The sequence below is a fragment of the Phalacrocorax aristotelis genome, chromosome 6, assembly GCF_949628215.1.
Source record: "Phalacrocorax aristotelis chromosome 6, bGulAri2.1, whole genome shotgun sequence".
NCBI classification, from domain to species: domain Eukaryota; kingdom Metazoa; phylum Chordata; class Aves; order Suliformes; family Phalacrocoracidae; genus Phalacrocorax; species Phalacrocorax aristotelis.
Window position 1 is genome coordinate 25,750,747 of NC_134281.1, and position 15,153 is coordinate 25,765,899.

At 36.6% G+C, this 15,153-nt stretch overlaps 1 protein-coding gene across 1 annotated transcript in view; it reads right to left on the reverse strand.

The window, feature by feature from the left end:
* SYN2 (synapsin II) overlaps window positions 1–15,153 on the reverse strand; it is a 203,858-nt gene that overhangs the window by 18,034 nt on the left and 170,671 nt on the right. Inside the window, exon 10 of the mRNA XM_075096744.1 lies at window positions 5,612–5,761. Coding sequence (XP_074952845.1) covers window positions 5,612–5,761 — 150 coding nt within the window. The remainder of the gene's footprint in view (window positions 1–5,611; window positions 5,762–15,153) is intronic.

Consider the following 15,153-nt stretch of genomic DNA (forward strand, 5'->3'; position numbering starts at 1 on the left):
AATGCTGCTCATCATAAGTAGTTTGCTTAAAAAAAAATGGAAATACAACAGATGGAATGTCAACAGAGAACTGTGACTGCTCTTATAGAAGCCCATGAAGAAGTAATTTGATCATGGTTTGCTTTTCTCTCTGGAGGTAATACTTTCTGTTATTTGCACTATGTTCACATTTGGTTCAATTTTCTCCCTGAACATAGAAAAATAAAATTGGACAAAACTGCTTGGCTCTAGTCAAATCATGTAAGGGTGGGGGGTGGGGTGTCAGGGAGTAAAGAATGAGTAAGATAAAGACAAAACCAGGAAAAATAGAACTAAATTATGCCATATCTCTAAATAGCTGAAGATAGCTGAGTAGGGGCTCCACTGATCTTAACTGTATTGAACTTCCCTATGGTTGAAGAGCGAAGAAGGTATTAAAACATTTTAGAACAGAGTGCTAAGAAATGAAACACTTCAGGTTCTGCTATTGTAGTCTCAAAATAATTGAAGTACTGTCCTTTTCACTTCTGCGTTGTTTATTGCCTTGTTATTGGTGTGCTACTCCTTTCTTTTCAATCATACAGAACCAGGATATAGCTGGGAATGCTGTGCTCTTTGTGATGTTATGTCATTAAGGATATTGTGTCTCTGGTGCACAAATTTCTTCCTTCCATTAAGGATAATAAATTCCTTGTTCTTTTGCAGATAAATGCAACATGATCTTAACAGAGCTGGACTGAAATAATGTTTTCCTAATATGATTTTCCTTAGCGTCAACTGCTAACATGACCATAATAATTTGCATTTTGCGGTAACACTCATACACAATGTAATATTCTACACAGAATTTAGTTCATCAAAAATCATACCATGACTTGACATGCAGCTTTGAATAGATGTTTTCTTACTATTGTTTTATATACAAATCCTGCTACAGAAACAAGCATAAAATAGCTTGCACTGAGCAACCACCTGCAGAGTTTTGCCAGTCCAGACAGCAGAATTTTCAGCAGTGATCTTTCCTATCAACACATGGAGAGAGAGATAAGCGATTCCCCTGGCTAGAACACTTCACTGACTAGATTAACCTACTGGTTTGGTTTTTAGGAAAGAGTTGAAAAAGGCTCCTCAAAAGATCTGTCAAAAGTATTCAAAAAGGTTACAAAAGGTGGAAATTTAGATTTCCATCATTTTATTGCCTGGAAGTAGAGTAGGTTTGTCTCATGGAAAACTTCTATTAAAATAATATTCCTAGATAAAGTCTATTATATATTTTCATCATGGTTGTGAGTAAAACAAGCTGTCACATTTTCAAAATACATGGAAAGTGTTTTCTGACCATATGTAGTTATTTCAGACAGAACTCTGAATCCAGGGTCTCTTGCTTTTCTTAGTAGTGGGAAGACTTGTAAAGTGGCTGATAAGAGCAGAACTGGCAAACTTTGAATCCTGTAATCAATACTTTCTATCCCAATATGGTTCAATTGTGCTGTCAAAGGAATGCAGTAAACTGTAGCCTGGGACCACATGAGAAAAGCATGAGACACAGCTTGTTGGCTGTAGCCAGTCAGGTGGTGTGAGGTGCAACACACAGAGCTGCAAACTGTAGCTCTTCTCCTTCACCGATTCTTTGTCATTCTGTGTACCAGCAGGACTTGTTATAGAGCCTGTGCGAGTGTTGATAGATAAATAAATAAATAAATATGTAATATACAAAATATACATTTAAAAATTCTCAGTATATCTGATATCTCAGATTATAGATTAAATGTGTTCAAGAATCACCTCTGAGGTTTCAGCATAAGCAAGAAAGTTGCTTGAGGTCCCTGCCTTTGGAATTTGCTCCTTCTGGCACTCTGACAGAGAGCACGTTGTTGGACTTCAGAAAATATTGCAAGGTCAATAATTTCCATCAAGATTTGGCTGCATAACTCTAAACAAAGAGTTATTTTCCTAATCATTGATTTGATTTCTGATGGACAGTTAATTGGAATAGCATTGACTATTGCGGGCATTTATAAATTGAAGTATTCTTTTGCGTGATGCACCCAATGCCACAGTAGTGAGTGCATTATAAATAATTTTTAAAAACCCATGCAGATAATAAGGGAATTCAAAACATGGCACATCTATAGCTCTGCTATTGACTGTAAACTATTCATTTAAAAGCAGAAGTAGCAAAACACACAAATTACTCTTTGATATTTGTATTACTTTGGTTTCTAAGACCACATTTACATATGCATATAGTTGATTTGGGCTAAATTACTGACTTTGCATTTTATGTGACCTGCAGAAACATACAGTATCCCCCTGCCCCACATATGAAAGGACTGTATTTCTCAAGGTTAGGAAATAATTTCTCAGATTAGAAAAGAGAAGACTGTTCAAAGATGAAAGGGACAACTTGTTTTAACAGACTGATTTTATTCCTAGGAAAACAACCCAGCTAAAAATTAAGTACACATGAGGAGGTATCTGTTGAAATACTATAGATCTGTTTAATGATTTTCCCTTAAAGCTGGGAAGATTAATGATTATTTACAAACAGTATCTTCTGCAGAAATTCAGATTCCCTTTGTCTGTCCTAAACTGGTAGATAATATGACAAGGCAAATTTTAAGGAGGCAGAGTCTGAATAACTGAGAAGAAAACTAACAAATATTGCAAATATTCTGAAGGGATATCTCTGATTTTGGTCAACTGCATTCCATAATTTAAGGACAGGATAAGGAAAAGAAGATTAACGTTGACTAACATCCTGTTGCCTTTAGCACAGGCTGAATTCTTCAGTAACCTAAACTAAGTAGAAATCTAATAGAAGTCCAGCAGCTAGCCAGAAAATATTATCTTTGGATCCATCCAAAGCTTTTTTGTTTAAGAGGAAAAAAATGTTTTCATGGACATGATGAATGATAGCAAGGACTGAGGAATTTAGGAACTTTCCTAAAATGTACCTTATGTCTAATTTGCATTCTGGACTTACATAGGCACTTTTCCTTGGAAATGAGTAAAATCTTTATTTACATACAACAGATAACCAGTTTCTTTGAATGACGCCAGTAACCATGACCATTTCTCCTCCCTTGTCTTCTTTAAAATCCAGGGAAGCATGCCTATCCAAGACCTTATATATTTTTCCCCAAAATGTGAACTATCAAATCCTCTAAATGACTGTGAATCTATTAATGTTACAATAATATCTATTACTGTTTTAAATTTTGATTTAGGTTGACTTGTATGCTTTGGGCAACTCCAAATTTGACTCTTTGCTCCATTTTAATATATGGCTAATTTACTAGTCCTAAAAGAAACTGTATTTTGGCATAAGGTAATTTACTTTTTTCCCCTCGTCTTTCTTTTTCAGTGCCATTTACAATGGACTTGAGACACGTTGGATGGAAACTTCTCCATTGTATGTGGTTCCGTGGTTGCAACAATTTTGTGCTTAGTTTCAAGTGGCTGTAATATAAATAGAAGCCACACCATTTTTTATGTGGGATGATGTATTTTTGTAACTTAAAGGATGATGATATATTTGAAGAACAAATTAGTCATCCTGCCTCAAGAACTAGTCTGTCTGAGGTATGCCACAAAATTGTTTTCAAATTGTTTACCTGGTGTGGAGCCTACTGGGAGTAAAAATAGATTCTTGATTTAGGCTTGGTAATTCCTGTATTACAGTTTGGCTTATTCTGTTGCTTAACTGATTACCATCATGCTGTGCTGGTACAGAGCAGCAATAGAGTCCTTAATAGTTTACGTCAGAATGTATTGTCATGGTTTATTCCTTTAGTATATTAAAAGAATAAATGAAAGTTGTAGCTGATAATGCTGCTTTTGATCAGACCTGTTGCCTAGCTATGACATAAAAGATGCTATTTAGTATTTATATAGCACTTTTCAAAGAATCATAGAACCGTAGAATGGGTTAGAACAGACCTTTTAAAGATCATCTAGTCCAACCCCCATGCCATGGGTAGGGACATCTTTCACTAGATCAGTTTGCTTAAAGCCCCATCCAACCTGACTTTGTACACTTCCAGGGATGGGGCATCCACAGCTTCTCTGGGCCACCTGTTCCAGTGGCTCACCGCCCCCATAGTGAAGAATTTCTTCCTTACATCCAATCTAAATCTACCCTCTTTCAGTTTAAAACCATTACCCCTTGTCCTGTCACTACAGGCCTTGGTAAAAAGTCTTGATCTTTCTTATAAGCCCCTTTTAAGTATGAAAGACCACAATAAAGTCTCCCCGGAGCCTTCTCTTCTCCAGGCTGAACAACCCCAGATCTCTCAGCCTTTATTCACAGGAGAGGTGTTCCACCCCTCTGGTCATTTTTGTGGCTCTCCTCTGGACCTGTCCGAATAGGTCCATGTCTTTCTTGTACTGGGGACCCCAGAAATGGATGCAGTACTCTAGATGAGACTTCACCAGAGTGGAGTAGAGGGGGAGAATTGCCTCGACCTGCTGCCCACGCTTCTTTTTATGCAGCCCAGAATACGACTGGCTTTCCGGGCTGCAAATGTACATTGCCAGCTCATACCCAATTTTTCATCCACCCGTATCCCCAAGTCCTCTCTACAGGGCTGCTTCAATCAATTCATCACCCAGTCTGTACTGATACTGGGGGACTGCCGTGACCCAAGTGCAGGACCCTGACATCCAGGTCCCTCTGGATGGTATCCCTTCCCTTTAGCATATTGACTGCACCACCCAGCTCAGTGTCATCTGCAGACTTGCTGAGAGTGCACTCTATCCCGCTGTCCATGCCATTGATGAAGATATTAAACAGTACTGGTCTCAGTCCCACTTGTTACTGGTTTCCATTTGGACATTTAGCTGTTGACTGTAACTCTGGACACAGCCATCTGGCCAATTCCTTATCCATCTGATAGTCCACCTGTCAAATATGTATCTCTCCAATTTAGAGGCAAAACTTTACTGTTATTAGAGCCTTTTACAAAAATAGAAATTGGATCACTCACTCAGAAATTACTTAAAGGATCAATAAAATAAACTTCACGTTTTGTAAGCCTGGAAATGGAAACACAAAGACAATTTCCAAAGTATGAAAGGTAGCAAGGCCAGGGGCAGAATTCTGCATCCTCACACCTAACTATCAGGCCACGTAAGATAAAATAAGTGACACATCCATTTGCAACCTTTGACACAAGTTCTCTAGTATGCCAAACATATTTCAGGGGTTTCCTAGATTTGAAAGGTATTTTCGTGATTTGCAGCGCATTAAAAAGGTTATAATGTAATTAATTTCTCACAAGAACAACAAGAACTATTGTCTTAGGATTCTTTCTGACATCCTCAGGGCAAAGATTGTCTATGACAGTGCTTTTTATTATTTCCATGATATTTTATAAAGATGTAACTGAAAGGAAACAACACAAAGCCTGGTAACTCACTGAATCAGTGTGTCAGTTTACTGGTAGAACCACACCAGCACTTGGACTACTTGATTACATCTGGAGATAATCTCATTTGAATTTGAAAAACCTACAAAACATGTTGGTAAGTTATTGAATTCTTGTAGTTCAGGGTATAGTTTTCCAGCCAAATATTTTGAGCTTAAAAATATAGAATAAGATTCTCTATTTTAGAAATGAAAGTTTCCTACCTGAGGCTGCTGAGTGGCAGTGGGCCTCTGAGGAGATGGTATAGGAGTTTTGGACAACATTTGGTTCATTTTGCTTACGACTAGATCAGTTATATGTTGCCTGTCTTCATTCTGATGCTCACCAATCAGAGGCATTGCACAGTCCATGACCTGTAAAACAAAACAATACATCAGCTATTGATATGGCACAAAAGTAAACTTATTCCACATCTGTGTAGAATGTCAGGTCATCTGTTTACTTAATTGTTTTTAACAAAAGTCAGACAAGATCTGTAGAAATGGTGTATGTTATATCAGAAAGAAGCCTGAGTGCAGAATATGGGTCAGCAGAGCAAGAAAACAGCAACTTTACAATGTCATCCCTTTACAACCTTCATGCAATATACAGGTTCAGAATGATACTTGGGCATCCACTCTATGGGGAATGTGACTCCTGTGGAAAGCACATAGCAGATATGGAAAATGAGGTTTCTTAGGCTATTCAGTGGACTGCCAAAAAAAAAAAAAAAATTGTCTGTGCTTCTGTCTAAGCTACATTTCTGAAGATTTTCTCATGTGTTTTTGTGGCTCATACCATGTTCATCAGCTGAATTAGAACATAGAAATGCAACTAAAACTTCAGCTTCCTAACTATTTGTTGGATTTCTGCTATGGAAGACTGGATCCTTATTGATTAATGACAAATTTTAAATAAGACGTTGTTATTAATATGCTTTTTTGAAAAGTAGTGTGGCAGCAGTGCAGCAAAAAAGAAGTAAGAATTTCTACAAAGAAACCAGGATATCAGAGAGGCAAATAAAAATGTGCACATTTCCATTCTAAATGTGGCAGGTTAATAGTGTTCAGCAATTATTTCATTCAGCTATTCAGATGGATAAAACTAATACTGAATTAATTTAACTTCAGTGGGTTATAATTATTTCTTATTTCTATACAATATTTGTTATTTCTACAGTGTATCTACTTTCGGCACATCTGTGTTCACTTCAGGGGAAGTAAAAGTGTAACGTAATAACCCCAACTATTATTCACAATGGCACTGGACATTCTTATTTCAACAATAAAAGGATTTAGTTAACTTTTGAGAAACTGAAACCCTTTTTCAATATGCATCAAGGCTATTCAGAAAAAGGTGAAGGCATGTCACCTGCAGCCTTGCATTCTGGTGTTTCTCATAGGTATGGATCACAAATGACTGAGGCCTACAATACAAACAATAGTATTAATAATTAATAAGAGGCTGTCAGGGATAAAGCAGTAAGATTACATTAGCAGTAATATACTGTACGGATGTCACTATATCTGACCCAGTCAGAGTCTTTGTACAAACTGAGTTGTGTCTAACTATCAGTCTGTGAAAAGCTGTCCAGCTACCAGATCTCACACAAGATTTCTCACTAGTGCAGGCAAATCATGCACTAGACACAATAATAAGCTGTGCTGGTAAGGGAGAAGGTGGTGGTGGGTAAAGAAGGATAGAATCATTAGTAAGGGATCCTCATGGGTTTTGCACAACTGCAGAAGGATCAGTGAGTTTTATGGGGGTGTTTTAGTACTTCCAGAAGTGCGGCTTCCTGCATCTCTTTGGCTTTTGATGTTCCTTCTCTATTGCAGGTAAATGGAACAAGACCAGAAAGGTTCAACAGAGTCAAAAGAGTGCCAGAGGACTCTTGCTGCCACAGGCAATTTTAAGTGCTAATGGTCAGAGAAAAACCTTAACCTTCTCTCACTCCCATCCAATCTCTAGCAAAAGGACTAGAAAGAGAGCTCTGCTATTGGGAGGCAGGGCTATTTTGGCTAGAGAGGTTGATTGACATCTCTTCAGGTGGGCATTCTTCTGTAGGTTGTTGCCTTGAGCTATTTTTGTCACTTACCTGGCTTGTGGTACTTGAAAGAAAGATATTGAAATTTTGAAATAAGACCTGATTCTACAAATATTTACAAGATGGAAGAATTTTGTTATCTGTAGGGGTGACACAGGGATCAGACCAATGAGCATACAGCTAGTGCATCTGCAATGTATGGGTCCCTCCTGAGGTGGAAGGGATATAGTGGGGAAAACAAAACCTCTTAATCCATCAACCTACCATGAACACTTTATCTCCTTTATAGACAAAGAGCACAGTTTCACCTTTCTTCTTTTAGATATTCAAGTCCTTCTAGGAATTAGACACACAGATTGGGTATTTAAAGGGACATTTGGATTTAAAAGAACATGCATGTTCATTCTAACACTGGAATGTAATCTTTCATCTTGCACAGTAGTTGGGAATGAGCTGCATTGTAAATAATATTACCTAAGCCTGAGGATTTTCAAAATATGAAAAGTGCTATAGAAATTCTTACCGAGGCTGAGAAAGACTACTTTTTTCTAATAATGAGGTTATTTTAAAGCCCAAAAGCATTTACATTATTCTTCTGTTTGTTCATTTACAAGAGACACTGGCATTGTGTATTGGCAACCAAAATATTGGCAACACCTGTTCTGGGATCTTCTAGGATGTCTCCTTTAAGCTTTGTCACAGCTAAAACGTTTTAAAATAACCCCAAAGTAAAACATGAAATAATAATTGAAGTCCAGAGCAAATGTTTACTAAGAAATGAATGAATGTTTTTCCACTCCTGGACCACGTCAACGGTATTGCAGAAATGCTTAATAATTATGCAGAAAGCTTCTCTAAAATCTACCATATTTTTATATACATATTTTTAAGTGGAACATAAACGATGTTTTTAAATAACTGAGAGAAAGGTATTGAACTCATATAAGTTGTTATTTCTGAATGGGTAAAATGTAGTCTTGCTGGTTGTGTGGCTCTTGAAATACAAAATTCTTGTGGATTTACTTTAGTATTAATGTCCGCTGAGTTATTGCTATTTATTAAAATTGTTGTAATGCTTAAAGATCCTATTCATTTTATCATGAGCTTTTTCTTGCAAGAGTAATATGCATAATGCCTGAGGGTGGAGGCAACCATATGTACCGTATACTTTGGCCAGGACTTTAAAGTGTTAATAATGTCTGAATGTTAGAATATCTTGATGTCAGTGTGAAGGACACTGGATGCTTGGCTGTCTGCTGCAAAAATCTGATTTTCAGAAAGGGAGTTGTGTATGCAGTCTAGAAATTTTCCCCCACCTTGAAGGCTGGCATTAATAACGGTTATTTTTAAAAATATTGCCCTTCTCACTATCAGGTGTATATTAACCCTCCTCACACCCAGCAACAGAAGCAACAGTTCTGTTTCACAAGTGTGCAAGAAAACCTCACTTTGTTTACAATCCACTTACATTAAAAAAATTTTGGAATGACTGTGAGACAAGTTGCGTAAAATAAGGTCCTGCCGAAGGATTAGACAGGATTAAGATCTGGAGGACTGGGTTCTGGCTGAATTTCTATTTTTAAATCCTTCTAGAACTGCAAGTTTACATATAAACTTTCTTTAGGAGATATTGCCGTGTTGTTTACCAGAACACGTGGGAAAAATGTAGTTCTATGGCTAAGGATAGAAAAAGAAGCCTTGAGGTGTTGCTCAGAACTTCATGTCCAATTCAGTAGTGGAGATCTTGCATTTTGCAAAGACAGTATTTTCAAGCATAGCTGCCCTATTTACATACTGAGGCAGATTCAAACACATATGACATTAAAAACCATAGCCATTTGCCCTTTACAATCTTTTGTCACTTGGACAGGTTTTGATGTTGTTAAAAACCCCTTTGCTTGTTGCCATGCTTGAACAAATACTGTTGGCCAAAGATATGCTGAACCTAACACTGAAGAAGTACTCAGTCAGATGCCAAGTCTGGAATGATGACAAGTTATACTGCTCTGGTGCTTTCCTTAAGTACAAAGATAGTAGCCAAAGTGGTAAAAAGAGAAAGTAAAGCATCAGACTGTCAAGAAAACTACTGCTCCCAAAGTGAAATGTCACTAAATAGCTGAGTGAGTAAAAGATTACCAAAACTTAAAAGCAGTTCAGTTGCAGAACACTGTTCAGTTTTGTACCTGGTTGGACTTGAAAGGCAATGTGGGTGTGTAGAAGCCATAGGTGGCAGGAGGCTGAAGGGACTCTTACCACTTGCATTGCTGAGAGTGAATGGCTACAGCGTCCAGAGCACAATATTTACACCACCCTGGCTGTTAAGACAAGGTTTAGCTTCCCTCTCATATGTTACTGCTGCTGCGACTCTCAAGGCTGGATGTTACCCTTACAGAAGAAGAGAGCACTTCTGCTATTACTTGGCAAAGAAGCTAAGATCAAAGTGAATACTTTACAGGGTGGGGTTTTTCTGGTATATTTTTTTTCTTTAAGAAAATGTGGTCAATTTTCTTTCCTAGTAAAATAATTAATCATAGTTATCAGAAATCAGTAATGTTTTCTGTAAACGTATCTTAAGAATTAAAAAGATTTTGGGTGACTTTAACAGTTTTTAAAAACTGTGAATGACTAACAGAAATTCCATGCTGGAATTTCCTCCACTTTAGAGGACTTGACAAAGTTTAAACATACACAAAGCATCCTGTTCATAAATAGTCTATTTACAGCCTGTGCTAGTTTTAAAATATCATTTAAACATAGCCAGGTGGTTTTTTTTCAGTACCTAGTCCAGCTATTTAAAATATTGGAGTTTCCCACTAAGAGTATTTCATTGAAAAAAAGACATCTGTAATTTATAAAGTCAAATATGTTACTTTTTCAGATGCCAGTAAAAACATAGGTCACTATGAATTATGGTCACCTAATTCCTATCACTTCTATCTTTAATAGATTTCATTAACCAATTCTATGGGATGAATTTCTCTTATCACCCAGAAACCATATTCTGAAATGCACTTAACACATCTTTATATTAAAAGATAAGGGACTCAGTGTATATATTAGCAGTCATAACATAATCTACAGTAGCATGTATAAGTCAACAAAACACTGACTGTTCAGTGATAAGACCTTTCAGTGAATGTTTTAGACTGTGCCCTCTGCTGCAAGTGTGGATAAGGCAAGTATTTGAAATTTGGGCTGCAAGACTGATACTGGCAAGAAAGAGAAGAGAAATGCTGTTTAACTCTGATGAATATAAAAAGAAATGTGATGGGATTAATAAAGGAGCCAGCGCAACTATAAGATATCAGTAATTGCAAAGGGATCATCATGTTTGAAGGAGAAACTACTCTGACTGCCGTTGTCCAGACATAGTTCTCCATTACATAACCTGTTTACCACCAAAGGATTAAGAAATATCTCTTGCTTAGTGCTTTATGAAGACCCAGCTCAAACGGCGCTGGGAAAGGCAAAGTTGTGGAGGTTAAAGGAAGGGCAAAGGTAAAGAACTCTGTTGATACAGTGGAAGAAAAAGGTGTTTGTAAGCATACTGAAATACATGAGGAATATGAAGGGGCAGATAGAGGGCTTGCAAGTCAGAAGTCCCCAAGGAGTGGGACAGAATAATCATATATGGATGGATTTCATATGGAAAAAGACCTATGAATTACCAGAGAAGATATGATAATTGGCAAATGCAGAGGGAGGAGGAATTAATTTCATTGTGAATCAGGGTAATTTTGAAGGTCCATGCTTGAGAGTGTGAGGACTGAGAAATAATATTTACTTTGGTCTGTGAATAAAAGAAGCTGGATTGTGTTGTTTCTATGTTATGAATGTGTTATTCTTCTATGTTGCTTTTGTGGGACATGGATGTCTCCCATTGTGGTGAAAATTTTGACTGGAAAGGCAGAGGCTGATACAGATTTTAATTTAAGACTTCTAAGTATGGGGGAAGTAATTGACATTAAGGAAAACTAATAGTTTGAGGAGGTCATTTAAGACTGAACGGGACGTAAGAAAAGATGGTGTGATTTCTGAGAAATAAGGAAGTGACTGGATATGAAGTAATCACGGGGCTTTCCCTGAGGTTTCTATAGCAGATGCAGGAATAATTTGTAATTGGAAGTGTAACCACACCTGAGAAGTCGGTAGGGGATAGTGCAGCAGAAAATCAGTGGTGACTGCTAGGAAATTTTTACAGTCCCTCCTATAGTGGGTGAATAACATCTGCAGAAAAAGTAAGAACAGCTGGGGAAGTGAATCAAGCATTCCTAGATGAAGGATCTGGTGCCTACAGAAAAAATTTATATGGTCTTGTTTTAATCTGGAATGATTAAGGTGTCCAAACAAAATCGCTGGATGAAGCTGAATTTGTATGTTGCAAGCTCATGCAAATGTAGTAGAGTAAAAGAAGTGTAAAAATATATGGAAAATTCAGTTCATATATCTGAGAAAAATTCAAGCACTTTGAAGAGAATATGTGAAAGAGATTGCTTTAATCTATAACATAACAATTAATTTAACATCACTATGAATTTCACCTGTATTTACCCCCCTATTAATAAAGTATAGTTCATTATAACCAAACAAAAACATTAAGATGGTCACATAAAAGAAGTGCTATTGTTGCTAATTTAACATTTTAAAAGTTACAGGTATTTTGACAATAGATACAGTAATAATAAATATTATGTGAAAAAAATGGTAGTGAATAATTATTCTTAGGTTGGAAACCAAAATATTATTCACACAGGTCAATAATTATTGCTCCATTCAAATGAAAACTCATGTCTAGCAAAACAAATTTGCCCCCTTCATTAACTTCATTTACTTCTCTGTCTAAAAGAACAGATGATGTCATTATTTCTGGAATGGTGTCTGGAAAATTTCAGTGGATTAAATCTGTTACTTCCAAAATATAAAAAAAAGCCCAGAAGAGTTCATTGAATAAGCTGAACTTTTTCTATCACATGAAGCCCACATATAAAGGAATACATTAATGAATTGAGCACTAATGCATCAGAAACTTGGAAAAATTGTAATTAGAAAGTTTTTTTCCTAGAATTGTATCTTCTTAGACATTTCTTATTAAGTTATATTAAGTCCTATTAGGAATAATGAAGTTATATTAAGTCCTATTAGGAAATGTAGGAATGCTCCTTGTTTTGGAAATACAAATCTTCACAGACAGATGTGGTTTTAATTAGAACTAAGTTATATTGCCAAAAGAGTAATTTTAGACTCCTAAATGTTCAAAATTTCTTATAGTACCAGATCATAAATTATGAGAGACTTCTGACTTTATCAGCTATTACAGCTGGATTTAGTTCCCTTAATAACCTGAATAGAGGGTATTCTTTAGTGGCTGGAAAGCCACTTAAGTATGTAAAAAAATCATGACCATTATTATTTGGCACTCCTGCACATATTTATATGCCAAATTACCTGATTTAGAGATAAAGTTATGTTTCTAGAGAGTTTTTAAAGAATCTATTTATAATAGAAGACTTGTATCTGCAATATTGGCAAGCATGGTAAGAAACAAAACTCCTCCCTCTCTTTTTTCTTTTAAGATAGGTGTAAGGAACTTTGAAGTTAGCATTTGCTTGAGCAGAAAGTTGGATTACATGACCTCCAGAGGTCCCTGCCAATCTAAATACACCTATGATTTGTGAGGCACTACTGACAAGGACATTACCAAGTATTTCTAACAATATCTTTTCGTGTCTTTGTCCAGCCTTTGGTGCTGAATTTTGGAACCATATATGATTAAGATAGAAGAATAAGTAAGCTTAGCTTCTGAGCGCTTGGAAGTACAGTATCAGAGGCTTGTATTCATTAAATGTGAGCCATAGTCAGAGACATAGCTCTGTCTGAATTGTGAATTGAATAGTATAGCTAGCATTTCATAGAAAGCACGACGTTAAGTGAAATGGTGCACAAATACTGCATAAGGTACAGGTTTCTTCTGCCATTGCTCCCTTCTGATGTATTTCTTCATGTACCTTAGCCAATATTACTCAGGACACTGAATATGGGAACACAAAACTCTGTAAAAGAAAGCATTATTGGTGCTGGTGCTGCATCACTACATCTTATACAGTATATATATACTCTGGAGTTGGTGGTATATTTCCTAGTAGTTTGATAGGCTGCAGCACCTTCAGAAATGATGCCTATTACACCAAGTCTTAAAAAAAAAAAATTAGATTCTGTTTCTTAATTTCTTATATTGGCTGAAAATATTCTTTATGAAATCCAAATGGTTTGCATCTTTCTAGGTTATAAAGCACTTGGAAGCTCATTTTAATACAGCTTAGGGTAAAAATAAGCAAGTAGAAATAAGACACCTGCAGCAGCCACCCACCCATTCAATTTTGAGCACAATTTGGGAGACTGGCTGTGAGGCCACTTTAAAGGATTCCATTACATTTGTTCTCTTTTACTGCATTCATCGTCATGATACGAGATTTTGTTTAGTTTCCCAGAGGTTTGGTTTTCCAAGAATGAATCATGAAAGATAATATTCAGTGTAGTCAGAAACATGAACAATACTCAAGTATCTGTTCCTTCTAGTATTAAAACTACAGGAGTATTCAATTAAAAGGGGAAAGATTAAAAGTCCTTCTATTTAAGAAGTTAAGAGTTTAATGGACTTAATTTGATGTCTTATTAGCAAGAACTGGTGAGACAGTTAAGCTGTATTGCAATGATGTGTTAACAAAACTGTTGTTTCCACTGCTTGGCTCTGGCGTAACGATGCTTGGCAGCTGAGTATTCCAACTGAGGTGAAAAGAATAGACCCTAAACGAAGAGCTGAGATTTTTACACAGAATAATAACTTGGCCTTCCTCCTGATTAACCTGACAGCCCTTCCTTTTAGCTAAGTGATTCTTTAATTAGTTCGTTGCTCCTTAGTAGAAGTTTGGGGATAGTTTTTTGGAGTATAGCAGTAAAAGACAAGAACTACAAGATTCTTCTAGAGAAAGCAATTTCTTCCAGGGAACAACTTTTAGAAAACCATGTTCTTTTAAAAGTCCAAGTTACCTCTTACAGCCCCCATCCAAGAAAACCGTAGAGAGCTTGTAGCTTCACAGAAAAGAAGACAGAGGTTGTACTGTGCTTGATATTGTGCTTGAAAAACATTATGACTTCAATATTTTGTCCTTCCTGTCTTCAGAAAAATTGGTCTGGATTTTTTTTTTCCTGGGGATGCATAATGTATCCCTCAACTGAATAGCAAGAAGGCACAAAAGGATGTCCTTCAAAATTCTCCTGGGAGTAGCATTTATAGCAGTGTGGAAAGATGAATGGTACACTAAAAATGTATCCTTTTTAGCATGTTTGGGAAATGACAGTAATATTGGCTTCAGCTTGTGCAAATGACTAGAAATCTCTAGGGTGGCTATAGAAATAGGAAGATACTGATGCACAAACCAGCACTGGGGAGCCAAAGCAAGCCTATAAAATGGACCCAAATCTAGCACGCAAAGCTATAAAATGAGAAAAGCTGTACTTACACTGCAATTTCTTGGGTTTTTACTACATTGAGACCTACTTGGTCATAGGACCATGCACATTGCACGAGGGAGCCATCTACACGAAGCTAACATTAATAAAGATCTGTATAGTTATTTCATAACAAGGTTTATGTATGCAGAAGTTAAGTGTCTAGAACTATACTTCAGTGTCACTAAACATCCTTAATGTTTTTTTCTT